Genomic DNA, 18,105 nt, shown 5'->3' with positions numbered 1-18,105 from the left:
CTCCGTTGACGACCCACGCGGTATCCGGAAATGCAAATCTCTCGGTTTTTGTCAAACATTGTTATTGATCTACTACTTCTATCCGTTGACGTATCCAAAGAACAGGTAGGTTTAAATTGAACCATGATTACGGGCAGACAACGCGACAAAAGGAGCTAACTGTTAGCTTGTTACCCAGCCGGAGCTAAACCGAAGCGAGACCGCACATTTGACTTCTTGTGAGTCCAAGTCATCCCGACTTTAGAAATACGCCGCATGTATTTCATTCATTTGGCTCCCTATACTCTCCAGACAAAACTAGTTCAAAGGGTGTGTGTGTGTGTGTGTGTGTGTGTGTGTGTGTGTGTGTGTGTGTGTGTACTTTTAGGAGATTTATGCAGTTGTAATATTAACTTTTTGTGATTAGTGCGCACCAGAGTTCATCATTCCGAGGACTAACTAACATTCATTCAGTGAAACATGGGAAAGAGAGCGACTGGGTTGGGGGAGGCAACTTAACCCACAGGCCAACGAACAGGGCCTGGGGCAGGCGGGGGGGTCGTTTTCAGAGATCAAATGACTTATAACCCCTTAAAACTACATGGGGGGTAGATTTTGTGACATCTCTACATAAATGTAGATTATTCTAAAATATCTAAGTGTGCTTATCTTGACACAACACAAACTACTACTCGTGATTTCGCAGAAAGATGGCAGATCAAGCTCCTGCTGTTGCCATGAAGGCCGTGCTGAAGCCCAGCTGTGAACTCCCAGAGGATATGCCAAAGATAAAAGGCTATGACTTCAACCAGGGGGTCGATCTGCAAGCGCTGCTGAAGTCTTACCTCACCACGGGCTTTCAGGCCAGCAGTTTTGGCTTGGCCATTCAAGAGATTAACCACATGGTGAGAGGAATGGCCATCACCAGGCCTCATTTTCTGTAGCTTTTTAAATTTCGAGTTAGTTTGAAATTGCAGCTTTAGTAGCGAATGATAAGTCGTCCCCCCCCCCCCCCCCCCTCCTAATTTCTAATGACTTCACATTCACAGATAGAGAAGCGTCTCGAGCCGGTCGAAGCAGACGATGGGGGCGAGGGTAAAGAATCTGGTGAAGCAAACTGCAAGTCGGGTTGCACCATCTTCCTCGGTTACACCTCCAACCTCATCAGCTCTGGTGTCAGAGAGAGCATCCGCTACCTGGCGCAACATAAAATGGTACGCGTTTAAATACTTACGGCACATCACAGGTAATGCGTTTAAACTATTCAAGTACCACAGGCATAAACTAGTTTGTGAAGATGTGTGTCGTTGATCTGCGCTAGGTGGATGTGATCGTCACTACCGCTGGAGGCATAGAAGAGGATTTCATCAAGTGCATGGCTCATACTTATTTGGGAGACTTCAGCCTGCCGGGAAAGGATCTTCGCCAGAAGGGCATCAACAGGTGGGCAGAATGCTAAAGGACATCCAGGAACTCATCTTACAAATGTTAGCTTCTATCAGTTTGCTTGTTACGTTTGTTCCCTGTCCACTGCCTTCATCTCTCCATCCTCATCCCCTGTTGCTGCTGGACGTAGGATAGGGAACCTTCTGGTACCCAATGACAACTACTGTAAGTTTGAAGACTGGTTCATGCCCATCCTGGACCAGATGTTGTTGGAGCAGAAAACAGAGGTAAGCCGTCACCATTCATTGCCTGCATGAACTTCTTGTTGTTTTCCAAACCTGTTGAGCGCCGTTATTTCAGGGCACCCACTGGACTCCCTCCAAAATGATCCATCGACTTGGGAAGGAGATTAATAACACCGAGTCTGTCTACTACTGGGCGTACAAGGTGAGTCCTGGAAAAAAAACTACTGTCTGAATCACAGGGTGGAGACACAAATTATTAGCATGCTAGATGGGGAAAACCAGCATGAATTCATGTGCAGTGCTTGTTTCAAGCGTCGGGAAAATGTGATATTTTGTTCCTCGTCAGAATAACATTCCAGTGTTCAGTCCTGCTCTGACTGATGGCTCTCTCGGTGACATGATCTACTTCCACTCGTATAAGAACCCCGGCTTCATTTTGGACATTGTGGAAGGTAACATAACATCATTGTCACGGAACAGGGCCGCCGTAGCTTCTTCAGTGTGATTTGTTGGACATATTATGAACCTTTTTATCGACCCCCCCCCCCCCCCCCCCCCCCCAGATATCCGCCAGTTGAACAGCCAGGCCGTGTTTGCCAAAAGAACAGGAATGATCATCCTGGGAGGAGGGCTGGTCAAACATCATATAGCCAACGCTAACCTCATGGTAAAAAAAAACCCCACCGTATTTCAGCCCTTCATGAAGTCAGATCAGATTTTGTGCACAATTTTCTAAATACGTACGCTAAATCAAACCTCCTCACCGCCGCACAGACAATCGTCCTCCTTTGATGTTCTGTTGCTCCTCCGTGTCTCTCCAGAGGAATGGAGCTGACTATGCCGTGTTTGTGAACACGGGCCAGGAGTTTGATGGTTCTGACTCTGGTGCCAGACCCGATGAAGCGGTTTCCTGGGGCAAGATCAAAACAGATGCCAAACCTGTTAAGGTACTGATATCTATATTAACAGTAGTAATCATGACCACACAGAGATTCATGTTAAGATTGCCTCCCATGTATTAGTTATATCCTCAGACAGGCTTTTCTTAGAACTTATTATGAGACGTTTTCCTTTCTTCTGCTCTACTACAATCATTTTACTATATTTGATAGTTAGTTATTTTCTACATTCCCCAGATACCTTTCATCACCACTGGGTAATGCTACTTGAGTGTTTCCAGATGTGATTTCTGTTGATTGGTTGTCCTAAAACACTAAATGTTGATATTCCCTTTAAGTATGCAGCGACTGTTAGTCAGTAGGTTTCACAGGCTTTAAAACTACTACAGAAAATACATTTGTTCATGTCTCTCCCTTTTAAAAGCACGTACGTCATATCATGAATTGCATCGACCCTTTCGTAAATGGCATAAAGCTGTTGAGCTTCCGGGTTCAGCTTTTAGTTTTTGTATTACGTTGGGACGTCAGTGCTCACCAGGAGCTGTGATTCCTTTTGTGGCCTGTAGGGGGCGACGTCTCCACGTTGTTTGTTCCAAAGGTGGCAGAGTGGTATCAAAAAACGTAAATAAATATGAAAGATGTCTGTGGAGAACTGAAAAAGGAGAAACATCTTCAAGCATTTCCTACAAGTCCACTGGACTTTATTCAACACGGAGAAATATGAGAACGTCTGATTGGGCTGGTTTTAGCGGCGGCCGTCGCATGACAGCGCAGTGAAACCCTGTTCTCTTCTCTGTTCACAGGTGTATGCAGATGCGTCTTTAATCTTCCCTCTGATGGTGTCCCAGACATTTGCTCTCCATGCTGACAAACTGGCTGCTGGCAAGAATACAGAATAAATGAGTTGCCTTCTTGAATGTTCGAAACAACGGCCAGCTTTGTTCTTCTGGCATTTCCTTTGGTTTAGAAACGGCACATAAGTTTAACTTTCTAAACAGATCGGTTGAAAATACACAGTAAAACACAATGCGCGTTACTTAAAGTGCTACAGCTAAGAGTCTGTGTTGCTGTTAATACTTTGCATAACAATACTTACTTGTTAAAACAAGTAACATTTCTATCCAACATGCATTCTGGAATAGCATGCGCCAAAGACTGACATCACATTTTAGCTGTGTGAGCGTCAGAAGCTTTATTTATTCAGTTGTTTATTTTAGTTTAAATGTGTCTTGCTATAGTTCTGTCTTTTTAACATCACAGACGTGTTTGTCTGTTCTTATATATCCTGTCTTTACCATTCGAACATGCGCCTGCATATCATCTCAAGTCATCGGTGAATAATTTCTGCCGCTATTAAATGGTGATTTCTGTGTATTTATTTTCTGCAGTATGTTTTTTTTTCTTTTCCCAAAGGTTACTATGGTTCCACTTTCTGAAATTTGGTGTTTCGGAGCTCGCTTACAGGTCAGTCGCTGATAGAAGCAACTATCCACCCATTAATCCATCCATTCATCCATTCATCCATTCATCCAGCTAAAACTGAAGAAGATATTTCTGCTGATGGAGGAATGGATGCTTCCTTTGGATAAGCATTGATGTTTACAGACTTGACAATGGAAGTTTAGGGAAGTTTTTATATTAAACGTGTAACTGGTGTATTCTCTATTGGGCTGGTATTTTGTTCTTTGTTTTTCTTTGAAGTGGGAATGGTGACCTTTACTTTTTGGAAGCAGAGCTGGAGAAGTGGAGTTGGTCAACTTTCCCAAAAGCCCCACGAGTTTCTCACACACACAGGAGTTGGGCGTTCCTGACTTAGTACAAACTGCTTTTCCATTCAGTCCTTATATCGTTTCCTATTGGCAGTGGCACTGTGTGTGTGTGTGTGTGTGTGCACGTGTGTGTGTGTGTGTTTACCCAGGGCTTGACAGTGAAAAGATTTTTTAAAGGCTGTATGGATTTTCAGCTCAATAGAAACTTGTTTGCTCTGTGCTTAATGGAAAGATTACAAGGAGACTGTGATAGAGACTCTGTGTGTGTGTGTGTGTGTGTGTGTGTGAGAGAGAGAGCTGTAGTCACGCTATGATAATATTGTGTGGCGTCTGCACAGAGCAGACAGTGTTTGTCTCCTCTTCCGTGGAACAATCAGTACACTGTAATGTGCGGGTCTGCAGTCATAATGACAGTTATGTCTTCTAGTCAGATTGGGAAGTTTTCTGTTTTTATGGTGAGAACCACAGAACCTGACGTCAGGGATAAAGAAGAAGGAAGACAGAATGAGAACTGACCTACTATACAGCTGCAGGGCGTGGTGGCATTGGATCTGTATGGAGAGAAATGTGGTTCTTTTTATATGCAATCAAACAAAAATAATGGATTTGCAAACAATACCATTATTATCTATCAACATCATTATTTTTGGTTGCAAATCCATTTTTTATATGATTGCATAAAAAAAACCCAAATTTCTATCCATACATCTGGAGCTGAGAAGAGTGGAGGTAAAATAACGCAATACACAATGAATTGAAAAAAAACACTCCCATTTCCATATGTATCACTACTTTAAGAATGCGACAGTATAAACTAATGGTTATAATTTTTTAGAAAAATATTTGAGCAACAAGTTCTTTTAAAAAAAAAATCCTTTGTGGCTTACATCCAAACGCCTTATCTCCACCTTTGTTTACGTGTTATGTTGCCATGGGAACTCCTCGAGCGGAAGCTCATTGGCCAACCTGAAGAGTCAGTGACAGGTGAAGGAGTGCAACGAGTGCAATTTGGTTTTAAGACACTGGCAGATAATCCTGCCTATATGGGAAAAGGAGGGAATTGTTTTTCTTTATCAACCTTGAACAGACACCTTGGGACTCAGACTGCAATGCATTTAGATCTGATGGAAATTGCAACGTTTCGAAAGCAAGTGGCCTTTAAAAAAAAAGTAATCTCTAATATAGGTAATCTAGTGAGCCGCAAGATACTTTAGAAAGAACCTTACCTTTCTGTATCATCTGTGCACTTTAAATCATATGAAAATGAATGACCACGAGGATTTTCATGGGATTTTCTTAAATTCAAAAAGTATGAGAAATATTTTTTTTCAGTATTATGATAATACAGTAATAGGCCATTAAAAATAAAATCACCCAGGTGTGGACAACCTCTAGTGCTCCACCAACCAACACATCATATATCCGGCAGATTAACGTGTATTTGGATGAGGGGTGAATTTTGGGGGTTGGGGGAATATGCATGCTGTCACGGTATAGTTATGGAGACGGACAGACATGAAACTGACACCAATGTGCAACTGAGATAAAGAAGATTCAGAGACAATCAAATTTATTTCTTATAATTTTCAGTTGGAAAAACACATCAGAATCCACCATGATGTAAAATGAGATTACCGTTGTACAAACACAAACTACTGATGGCAAACAAGCGATTTTAAACGCATACAAACGGTTTACAACGTTTTTACATAATTTGGCATGGGGCAGATCTGATTAAAGAGATGCCATGATGGTGACATCACCATAGTGTGCTATGCCCTGCATGCACGGATGCAGTTGGAAGGGGAATGCACGCTCCATGTTTATCTAATTTCTTATTTCTTTTGTATTTGTGGGCATTAATATTTAAACCTCAGAACCTTTCTGTTATAATAATCCTGATGAATTATTCTGAATAGTTGTGGGCTTGCCACGTCCTAGGTCGCTTTATGCTTAAATTACCAAAAGAAGTCAGCTCTCGGGGTTTATAAATAGGTAATTATCCATGTGGGTAATAACAGTTTAAGAAATGCTCACCAAAGACAAAAAAAGAAACCCGAAATTACCTGTTCTACAGAGGATCCATGAAGCTAAAAGACGAAGATACGAGTGGAGGGGAAACTGAGGCAAACACTGTAGTCTCTTTTATTTCTTTTAATTCCATTGTTCGGTTCTGCTTGTAGTTCTTTCACCGAATGATTCTGAAAAATGTGTGTAGAAAGCGTCGGACTGTGCAAACCTTCATGCAATCCATGTCATTCGAGCCCATCGGGACCAAAGGAAGAAGAACGGAACAGTTTCATCATCATGTTTCTGTTTTAACATTGATTGTATAATTGAAAGCACAATAAACAACAACACATATATGATTTTTAGGAATATAATTTAATGCAGTGAAACCACAGAGAGCATCAACTACTAACCATTAAAAAACAAAAAACATTTTGGTATTACAAATTTGGCACCAGTAACAGACAGTAAAACAATACAAAGTCCTACAAATATTTATATATATATACATATACCGTATGTAAACACAGGAGCAAACATTGCAGAAGACTTTATTAAAAAATATCATAGGAACAAGAATGTATTAAATTTCACACTGTTCTATTCAAGTAACGAGTTTACAAGGTACAGCGTTTAATTATTTGTAAATGCAATAAGAGAGGGCATAAATCAAGTGCTTCGTGACAGATTGACAGTGTGTACACCTGCTGGAAAAATGTTGTGGCCACAGTTAGATCACAGTTTAACTTCAGCTACATCATCAGATCAACTCATTTCAAACATGCATGAACATATTACAGGCTGCATTCATTATAATGTATGTATGTGTGTGTGTGCGGAAATGAGACCAGTCCCCTGTTCCTGCTGAACTGAGCCAGCCGACGTCACACACTGATTATCAGCACAGCAGGCACAGGAGACCGGCCCAGCAGGGGCTCAGGGGCTGAGGGGCCGGGGGGGTCTAAGGCAGACACGGACACAGACACACATATGCGTAACTCACACAAACACACAACAATGCTCATGCAGAAATTGACAACGTGAAACATAAAGGAAATACGAATGCAGAGTTTATGCTCTGCAGCCGGCAGTACAACCGACGACAACCAACGACATGTTGCTCGTCCCACCGAAGAAGAGGGGGGGTCCCAAGTTTGTTTTTTGACTTTTCATGTTCATTTATGCTAAGCTACACTCGACTCAATTTTTCATCCAAATGAAGCACACGTTTGAAGAAGAAAATGTGTTTTTACATCTGCTACTGGATGGATCGAGATTCATAGCTGACTAGGCCAATTCTGCAAGCAGGTGCATTTAAATTATTCAAAGAGTAGCAGCCAACCCACAGACAGAATTAAATAAACATAAAACTGTGATGTAAACGCAGCAGCTGTGTACTTCAACACTCATCAGCGCCGGTGGAATGAGTGATGCTCAATCCACAAGAGTTCATTTCAAATCCTTAGAAGGCCTAACATGGCTCCAGGTGGACCGAGGTGATGGAGGAGCACCTTGCAGCATCATTATACTAATCTGAATACTGGGTGTTGGTGCGAGGGCCAGCGGTTTGATGCGGTGCACCCCTCCCTGATTGTAATCCCCCCCCCCCCCCTGCCGGCTGCAGCCCTGTGGCGGCAGAACTTAACCACTGTGAACATGGCAAGCACTCACTGTTCACATGTGGGTTAAGCCCTGCTGCCGCACAGCCAGGTTGCCTTGACGTCTTTTCGACAGAGCGGGGTGTGTTTTTGTGTGACAATGCAAATTACAAACCTGGGTGTGGCTTTGTGTGTGTGTGTGTGTGTTAGCAAATGAGTGTAAGTCTGCGTTTGTGAGATGGAGCTTGCTTTCTTCATGTCAGCCATTGGAAATCCCTGGCAATGTGATTCAGTCCTGCAGTCTCAAAAATCACTCTGCCAGGAATCCCCCTGGTCAACAGAGACAACGAGACAGTTTAAGTCGAAAGCAAACAGTAAATGAGCAGCACCCTCGTAGATGCCCTCCATAATCATTCCATGTCAGGTCGAGCATTTCCGTATTGCCTCTCTATTCTTCATCCCTACCTCTGATGCAGCTTCATGTTTATCTGCTCGAAGCCATTGAACATCCTCAGTCCCGAGCGTTTAATAGATTTGCACGTTCTCCTTCTCAGACTTTCTGTGGTTTCGTTCCATGGAAATAACTTTCAGAGGACAGTGGAGAGAATTGGGTTAGGAGGAAGTGGCAAATTAAGTGCCCTCTCAGTCAGTTTTACTACTGCCCCTTTCTTATCTGATTCTTCATTCCTTCATTCTTTTTCATTCGTTCGTTATCTTATCTGAATCTGAGCCCATCCCAGCTGACTACGGGCTAGAGACAGGGTTCACCCTGGACAAGTCGCCAGTCCATTGTAGGCATTTATGGATTATTACTTGTTATTTTATTGTCATTTTCCCCCACATATGTAAAAACGTTCAACCTCACTTCCACACTGAAAGCCTCTTTAGCTCCAGCAGCACGATTATCCCACCATATACGAGGGTGTGAGTCAGTGGGACACTTTTGGGGGAACTCCAGACTCCAGACCGGACGTCTGTTGTCACTGCAGGCCCAACCAGAGCGCTGTGCCAGGGACATAGTGAACTCACTGATGCTCTATCATTGTTGTCCAAAACAATCCACAGCCAGGTTGATCAGTCCTCAAACAGTTTCCTAAAATAGTTGAAAACATGATACTACTAATTCCGAAAAACCTTTTAGACAGTCAAGAAATGTGGATATTCTAAGTAGCTCTCAGTGAATCATCGTCCTGTCTCGAGTTTAAGCAGTGAATTCTATTTCATATGAAAACACTCTGTTTACCTTCAGGCCAATGTTCTTTCCTTCAGTGTGCGGTCACATCATCCGATGACACCAGATTCTGTCCTCTGAACGCGCTGGGATGTCTCAGTCTAGGTCGTTTTTTAACTATCTGTCTGAACATCTGTCTGTCGTGCAAGCAGCCAGTTAAGGCCCTAACTGGATTAGCATGATTTTAGGGACTTGCACGTATTTTAGTCACTCCGTTCACTGAAAAACAAATCGTCTCAACAAGGTGGTTCTTTGCAGATCTTGTATAACACTTATTTTTATTAAAAGTACTTTGCCTAATTCTCCCTCTCCACGGTCACAATAAGAAGAAGGTTGCTTAAGGGTCCCAGGACTCGTCAAAGATGGCGACCTAACTCCCCTTAAACTCCTCTCCTCTCCTCCATCAGCCTAAACCTTCTATCCCGCCATCCTCTCATCTGCCAGTGGTTCATCTCGTGTGTTATTTTCCCCTTTTGCGTCCCCCCACCCTGTCGAACCCGCAGCCGTTAAAGCCCATGAGCTCATTCCTTCCCTTCCCCTGTAATGACATCATTCTGGTCGACGCTCGCCGTCCAACGCCTCACCTCAAGCGCTCACTGTGAAGCTCTCAACATGTGTCAGTTTGGCATTTGGCTTGTTGTGCTTTTTTTCTCGTCAGTGCCCTTATAATTGTTGTTACACTCTACTCAAACGGAAATACTTAATGTGGTCGACAATAATAATCATAAGGTTCTCCCACTTGAGGCCGCCGCTTATTTGGCAGCTCATAATCGTGCCAACGTGTTGCATCCTGACGGAGTGGGAAAATGAGGCTCACGGAGCGGCGATGGTCAGCAGATGTACCCTGGTTGAGTCAGAATGCCTTTCAGAGCGTCCTCGTGTGGGCACTTTGATGGTTTTAGGGTGTACACTTCATGCTATGTGTGTGTTCTGCTAAGTTTATATTCGCGGTCAGTGGCCCGTTTCTCAGATCGTCTCCCCCCCCTTCAAGCCTGAGTTCGGAATTGACATTGCCGTTTACACAAGGGCACACAGCTAAGTGGAAAAGCCTCTGTTGAGACAGCTGGATCTCAATGCCTTGTTGTTTCAACACATATCTTCTCTCTCTCTCTCTCTCTCTCTGCCCTTGTGTGCACACAATCATGCACATGTTGACTAAGAAATGCACGTATATTCCCAATCTGTCGCTCTCAGTGTAATACGCTCGCTATCAATAAACAAACACAGTTTTGTCAGTGGGTTGCCGTTCAAACATGGCATGTATGTTAACTGGGTTCTCGCCCCGTCCCATAAACCAGGAATAGTACCGATCTGACATCATTCACGCCTCCAGTGCCGCGAGCAAGCAGCGAGCCGGGCTATTTACGCTCCTGCATTATGCAGCGCTTTAATAATTATGCATCATACTGAAGCATATGCCTTTTAAAATATATATATATATCTTTCCATTGCATCAGAGAATTTTCGGGAGGGCAGATTGTTTCCAACCACGACTTCGTGTGAACTCTAAGTTTAATGGCTACAGACGTTATGTCAACACCGGAGCACAAGGGTTACAACAACATCCCAATACCCTTCTTAAAACGTAAACATGCCACAGTTGCTTTCCATAATTGCTGTCGTATCCATGACACCTCGCTCTGATGTGTGCTGACCGTGGCTCACAAGGGTGGGGCGGTCCATGAAGGTGAAGGGCTTGACGCAAGGAAATGCGTCTTTTTACATTTCCATTGCAACTTAATTATTTGTTTATCAGATAATACCAATTATGGAGTAGCAATAGAAGCTAGTTCCAAGGCTCGGCCTCCAAGGTCTGCTAAAGGGATGCTACTTAGCACGATCAGCCTTACTGCTGCAAGAGCTGAAAAAAAAAGAGCCCACCTAAAGGCCGCAGTGAAAATGCAGAACACTTTGAACCCACACACACACACACACACCTTACGTATTACCACACCTCAGCCTTCTTTCCACCAGACAGGGTAGACGCACATATTTGAGATTGAACTCGTTTCATGTTTTGTGTGGGGGCGTAATTATTGCTGAGCCTGTGACATTCAGTGACATTCAAACGAGGGCGAGCTAGCGCCCGACGACGGGCCTTCTTCTCTATTGCAGTTTTCATAAATCAAATGCGTGCGTTCATTGGCTGGCATTGAATCAGCGGAACACGCCACCACATGTGGGACATTACGCTGAGAATAAAAAACGTATTCTCAGCTCCAGACATAAAAGAAGAAGAAGAGAAAATCAAAGTAAGTTCGTCTCAGCAGTGAGGAGCCCAGCCCAGGCCTGTGGTCTGCTCCCTGCAGCCCAGTGCGTGTAACCCAATCCTCAGCCTGACTCCATGCCAAACATCCTTACCACCACCAGCCCTGTACTTAGTGCACAGTCGCCCGGCTGCCACTGAACCACACAGGCACAAATGGATACGGAAATCACACACACACACACACTCTTATTCCACTACGCCATGGTTTCCTTAGCCCGGGCCCATTTCTACAGATTGCTACGAGGCACACCCTCCCATCCCGCCACAGCCAGGGCTTCAGCTTATTCCTCCAGCCATTCTCAGCCATGAGGCCTTCCCTGGACAGTTTACCGATCTCATGACTCCTCGCTGGAAAAGGCTGGATAATGACAGCTCCCACCGCCGTCTTCTCGCTCAGCGTGCACTTATCTTGTATTTACAGCCGACCGTGTAAAGAGCGATGCAACAGGTGCCCATGCATAAGACTGAAGTCAGCTCATTCTTATCTTGTCTTTTCTCTGTTGCCATGCTCATTTCCTCAAGTTCAATTTTGTGTCTCCCGCAGTTTCGTCCGGTAACAGAAGAGAGGACAGGGAGACGGCGACCTCTTGCTCCGAGCCGGATCTGAAAATGAGTTAGCTACAGTAGCTGCGGGATTCTCTTCCTTTCATGGAGGTTTGGGAGTTGGAGACTTACAAGGCCTCTGAACAATGAGAGGAATGTTTGAGCGGCTCCGGCCTTCCTTCGCCGCTGCCATTACGACTCTCGGACGCTTTTCTAAAACTTTGTATGACCTCTGTTGAAACTCCCCGCAGAGACACACACACACACACACACACAAAAAGTCATACAAAGGTAGCTACATGAGACACACACACACACACACACACAGACTGATGGGCATGCAGACACACACACCAAAAAAGTCATACAAAGGTAGCTACATGAGACACACACACACACACATACCACAAGCAGACAAACAGGTAGAGGCAAAGTAATTATACGGTAATGTTGGGGTGGAGGTATAATCCCTAAATCAAACAGAGATACTGTACAGACAGACAGACAGGCAGGCAGAAAGACAGACAGAAATAAGCCTGCCCCATTCAAAGGAACTATTTATGTCTGACCTTTTTAATGGAGCGAGTCCACAGAGGCAGACCTGAGATCAGCAGTGTGTCCGTGTCTGTGTTGGAGAATATTTGAAGAGCAGGTTCACATGCTATGGCTCTGTGCAGAGTGTCTGTCCTGATCAACAGGCTGCAGGAAGCAGAGTGTGAAGCGTCTCGCTTGTAGGAGACCGGCGGTTCAAGACGAAAACAGAAAGTAGAGGTTGGCTGCATCATAAAGTCAGAAAACTGTACAAAAAGCAAGTCAGCTGTGGAGTAAAGGTAAAACTGATGCAGCACCTACTTGAAACAGTCGTTTTTTTTAACTCCTTCCCTCCCACGACTTCACTTCCGCGTGAGCTCCAGCGTCACACTTGAAGTTGAACTTCACAGTTGTTGTCCCCCCCCTCTGTCCCTCTCTGCGTTCGCTTCCCACTCTCCGTCTCTCCCGTGGGTCTGTTTCTCCTCCGGCTGTGCAGACTCCCTGTCTGTGTGGACAGGAGTGTGTCTGGGAGCCAGACAGTGTGAGAGTAAGGGAGTGGGCGGGCCCAGCCTCAGTGCAGGGGATCCCTTTATGATGATGTCAGAGGAGAGGAGCCCTCCCCTTCTCGGTCTCCTCTCTCCCTTCCCTCCCTTCCATCGCCTCCCCTCTGTGCATGGATGTGGCTGCTGCAAGAACACAGGAAAGGGGGCAGGGAGATAATTGGCCACACAGCTGCTAATAAATGAGGAGAGGCCATAGCAGGGCAGGAAGGGGTCTAAATGTGCGCCATTATTGTGACAAAGCCTCTGACATGCTGGAGAATTTATGTCGAAAAGCTGCAAAAAAGGTAGATGTTTAATGTGAAATCTAATTATAGGAGACAGATTTCTTTTTTTTTTAAACAAATGATCACCAAGAACCAGTCAGAGTAGATATTATAAGTATTATAACCTGTCCCTCAAGTTTGAAGAGTGATTCACATTTCACTAAAGTTAATCCTGGATTCTTGATCTCCGTCTCACAGAGTCAATAAGGGCTTCCATGCTGTTGTAGTTGCTCAGCAATAACGACAGAGTTGTAGTGATGTTGGTGTAAAGTGGCCTCAAATTGGGCTTTCGTGCTGAACGACACGCAAAACATGAAACAAATTCGATCGTCCGGTGATACCGACGTTTCCATGGGAAGAAAAGAACTGAAACTCGCTTACATAACGATTATTAGGCTTTTGTGTTCTTTGTATCTGGTTTGATCAGCACCTGTCAACCCCCCCCCCCCCAAACACAAACACACACAAACACACACACACACACCTACACGCACACACACACACACACACACACACACAGACTATTAGAGGCTTTATGACTTCCCCTTCTTTCCCTAAAGCCTTTGGGTGTGTGAGCCATGAAGTCCCGCACAGACAACCTCACCCCTTTGAGGAAGCCTACGTCACACATTCCACACGCACACTCACTCACACACACCAACACCACACACGCATACACTATTCTTTGTCTCTTAGCAACGCATACACTCCTATCTTAGTGAAAAGGCTATGCCAGGAAGACACATGTCACTGAGCTGCAGCTTCTTTATCGAGGTCAGTTTCTACGTTGCCTTCAACGGGGATTTACAAGTTTACATAACAACAGGAGGGAAATGACGTGCAGGGAGGGTTTCAGCGTTCTGAATGGTAGTCGGCAAATATTACTGGTGAAGTGATTGAATGTGGTTGTTATAGAATCACGCAGCGCTTCACGAATCTCCCCCCTCTTTCTGTCGCCCTTCCCTCAGTGTGTGTTTCTGTATCAGCATCAATAGTTTCAAAGGCAATAGATACTCCTCTTAAGACTGGCTGGAGACAACTCCCACCTCAGGTGGAAAAACTCCATCCAAATCCGCCTCGGTGAAATCTGATCTAAATATAGATGTGGCAGGGAAGGTGGAGGGATTTGGAAATGGTTCTGGTGCTGAACGAGAGCCCCTCCGTTTGTCTGGCCTTGCTGGGTTCTTTCTGGAGGCGTAAAACCGTTATCACCTCTAAGGAATAGCACGTGAGACCGGTTGTAAACGTTCCCCAGGTGTGCGTCTGTGTCTACAGGTCCGGTTCTGCATTCTAACGGATGAGTTAATTTTCAACAGTTTCAGCCGTAGCTGCATCTGAACCGGTGTGGGTGCACAGGATGCCGTTTTGCATGCATGAGGAAGTCCTTCGCTGAGGTCTGCAGGTCATCAGCGCTCCAGAGAGGGGATTTTTTGTTCGTTAAACTTGAGTTAATAGTTCACGTAGTTCACATTCACCTGAATGTCCTCCTGAACATTTTGTATTTTTCATTTCACTACGTCCTTGTTGTTGGCTTTTTTTTTTTACGTGTGTGTGCTTTTCGGTGCATCCATGGGTAGCTTTGCGTGTCAGCTGCTCACACAGCACATTTGGCTGTGATCATCTCAGACAGTGAGTCAGATGACAGTAAGTGACTCTAATCAGGGCCACGGAGTCTGGGATGAAAACTCCATTAAGTTCTATTCGGTTTTCACGGTGAATCTGAGAAGCAGTGGAAAAATGGTTTTAGAGAAAGAAAGGAAAGAGGGTAACTTTCAGGAAAGCAGAACTCTTAACCAGACACACTTATTAAAAGAGCTGCACTCACACACGTTCACAAGCAAAGGTTTGACAGCCATCACAAAATGTTTATGTGCACATTCAGCTCCTAAAAACAATTCCAAACACATTCCGGTGTTCCCCGCCTCCATACTTGAAGTCTGAGAAGCGCCTCCTGAATGTCGCTATTAAAGAATAGAGAGAACTACAGGCTTAAACATACCAGGAACAGTTGATAATGACAATAATGATTTTGGTGATGATCCAGAAGAGATCCTGGATTTTGGATCACTTTGAATTTTTCGTGAACATTGCATTCAATGGAGCTTCAAAATCTGTTCCTCAATATCTCGGTTGATTGCGCTCTGTGGACGCTTTCCTAGTTTATTTTTTTAGTGCAACATGATGAAAATTCTCAAAAGTCCTACTGTCATCTTCAGGCAAGGCTCAAGGTCAAAGTACCTGAATGTAAACGTGTTTCCCATGTAGCAGTTCTTTTTATTTAATAGATGGGCAGCATCTGAACCTCTAACTGGAGCGGGCCTCTGCAGAAGAAGAGCGCTCTATATCCCTCTCAGCTCCACCCTACATTAGTTAGCACTTCTGCTACTGCATCCCCCCCCCCAGCCCTGGGACATTTGTGCTCATAGCTTTTTTACACCACCTCATCCTCTCCACAAACCAGTCCAGAAGTCCACCCAAACGCCGAGCTCAAAGGAGCCAGCCGGAGGCTCCGAATGGATCCACTTGACTTTGACTGGCCTGCCCTTATTTTCTGTTCTGTTTCTGTTTTTGTTTTTTTATTGCTCTCTTTCTCTCCCCTTCACTCTCTACTACTTCTCTGGTATTTATGTGTTGCCAGTTGCCGGGGAGACAAGACACACAAACACTGTGGCAGTAGACAGGAAGTGCTGTGGAACCACAATGGCGTCACTGCGGCTCAGGACTCGCTCTCATTTCTCTCTCTCTGTCCCTGCCAGCATACATGTTATTATCCTTACAGCGAGCTATAAGGAGACTGCTCTCTCTCTCTCTCTCTCTCTCATTATTATCAGCATTGCTTTTTCAGCTGTGCACGTCTCTGTCTCCGTCTTTAGACCGCATTAGTTGCTTGAGCATTTGGAAAATCTTTGTCTGATTTGCGGTGTCTGGAATGGCTGCTGCTGGTCGATGTGCTGAAGAGCTGCTGCTGGGCACGGAGGGTGCAGATGTTCGAGCCGAGGAGCTGCTCCACTTTTCTATAAACCGGGTCAATAATGTGTTTTTGGAAGAGGAGAGGGACCCGTGAGGCTGCGTGTGAAAAGAAGATGCAGATACTGTACTTGTGATTTACATACTGTACGATCAGTGAGAGACAGACAGAGAGGAGGCCCGAGGAAATAAAGTGTGTGTGAGTGTGTGTGTGTGTGTGGTCCGATCATAAACACAGACTGGGATTAGAGCACGGCGCTTCTCTCCTCTTTTTTACACACCCGACTCTAAATATACTCCTCTGGAAAAACCCATTGAGAAGATACCGCCCTCTCCCACTCCACATGCTAAAAATATCCAGTCGACCACCTTTAAAGCCCCCCCACCCCACCTCGCTTGCTTTTAATCTCTACCCACAATTGCTGCCCCCCTTGCCCAGTTCTTCACTCCACACTTTTCTACATAAAACGACTCCTTTCTTTTGTCCTTTTCTGCATTCAGCATCTCCCTCGCTCTCCCCTTTCTGTTAACCAAACCCACACTGGCATTTGCTGATGCAGCCAGAGATCCATCCATCCCTCAATCGAGGTAGCCAATCAGACATCCAGCCAGCCACCCCCCCCCCCCCCCCCCAAACAAAACCTGACCACACAGCCATCCAGCTGGCCAGATGAGGAGCTGCCCGAAAATAACAGATGAGTTTGCAGGACACATAAACACAGAAGAGACAGACGTGGATTTACTTGACGTGAGCTCAGAGCTCATAGGGAGGGAGCAAGGGAGCAAACCAAATTGACAAGAAGAGATTACAAAAGTAGCACCACCATGTTTCCTGTCTCCATCAGATAGAGGAGACGAACCCACAATAAAACCGACCATTCATTATGAACTCATTGCTGTTAATGGCAGTGTGTGAAACGAGGAAGGAGATGAGAAGCGATCCAGAATCATTGGGGACGGAATATCGTCCTTCTTCTGGGAATGTCCAGCATTTGTATTTTTTTCCAACTTGAGGAACCGATTAAAAATAGAGCGGCGCATGTCATTTTCAGTGTTTGTTGGTGGTGGTGATTAACGCGACAGGAAGTCTATCTGTTTCCATGTGGCGTTTCTGTTCCTCCATTCAACCGCTGACATCATCTGGAGTGACACACAGTTGGGCGACTTCCTCCGTTTCATTAATCACTGGCGTGTTACCGGGAGCACACTCGCTCCCTGATTCCCCTGCCCTTTTACAGCAGCGCACCACATTCCGTGCTCCCTCGTTAAATCCACGGCTCCACACTCAACCCCTACCGCTCTTTTACAGCTGGCCTGCCCACTGAGCTGTGACCTTTGACCCCCCCCCCCCCCCCCCCCCCCCCGCCCCCATAAATTCTCCATGCCTTCTCCACCTGTTGCTCACCTGCTAAGTGGAACTTTATTGTGAAATATTTCCTGCTTTCAGGTGAAACTGTCTGCTTTGGGCTGTTCTACATTCCCAGATAGGAAAAAAAAAGAAACACGTGAAGCAGCCGACAGCTATTGGAAGACAAGTGATATATCTAATGCATTATCTCTTTGCCAGATAAACCTTGATGGGCTCTGATTGGCTGATTGTAGCTGAACACCCGCCAAAATAGAGGCAGACAGGCTGAAGGTAAGGAACAGTTAAGAGACAGAGAAACATTTATTTGGTTTTAAAGTTTTATGGCTATAAACATGCGTGATTAGAGTCACCGTATTGACATTTTAACTACTGATCTGGGTCTTTTGTTTTTAAATACGGGATATTAGTACTAACTTTTGGGCAATAAGGATGAATGACGGTTAGATACAAGGGTGATAAAGAGAGTGATAAAGCACTAAGGGG

General features: G+C 44.9%; 1 protein-coding gene across 1 annotated transcript; it reads left to right on the top strand.

The window, feature by feature from the left end:
* The first annotated feature begins 13 nt into the window (after nucleotides 1–13).
* dhps (deoxyhypusine synthase) lies at nucleotides 14–4,157 on the top strand. The gene is made up of 10 exons (XM_068749648.1): nucleotides 14–105; nucleotides 686–884; nucleotides 1,029–1,193; nucleotides 1,301–1,422; nucleotides 1,556–1,652; nucleotides 1,726–1,812; nucleotides 1,957–2,062; nucleotides 2,174–2,277; nucleotides 2,432–2,557; nucleotides 3,313–4,157. Exons 2-10 carry the CDS (start codon nucleotides 690–692, stop codon nucleotides 3,406–3,408), a joined length of 1,098 nt encoding a protein of 365 aa, XP_068605749.1. The 5' UTR covers nucleotides 14–105; nucleotides 686–689; the 3' UTR covers nucleotides 3,409–4,157.
* Nucleotides 4,158–18,105: the final 13,948 nt, after the last annotated feature.

Source organism: Brachionichthys hirsutus, chromosome 16 (assembly GCF_040956055.1).
Source record: "Brachionichthys hirsutus isolate HB-005 chromosome 16, CSIRO-AGI_Bhir_v1, whole genome shotgun sequence".
Lineage (NCBI taxonomy): Eukaryota > Metazoa > Chordata > Actinopteri > Lophiiformes > Brachionichthyidae > Brachionichthys > Brachionichthys hirsutus.
The sequence above is the reverse complement of the archived record's forward strand: the minus strand, read 5'-3'. Positions and strand labels throughout refer to the sequence as shown.

Excerpts from the sequence above, each read along its gene's own strand:
- dhps (XM_068749648.1), top strand. The coding sequence starts at position 690 with ATGGCAGATCAAGCTCCTGCTGTTGCCATGAAGGCCGTGCTGAAGCCC. Across the intron at positions 885-1,028 it reads TTCAAGAGATTAACCACATG|ATAGAGAAGCGTCTCGAGCC; the intron begins GTGAGAGGAATG and ends TCACATTCACAG. Across the intron at positions 1,423-1,555 it reads CGCCAGAAGGGCATCAACAG|GATAGGGAACCTTCTGGTAC; the intron begins GTGGGCAGAATG and ends TGCTGGACGTAG.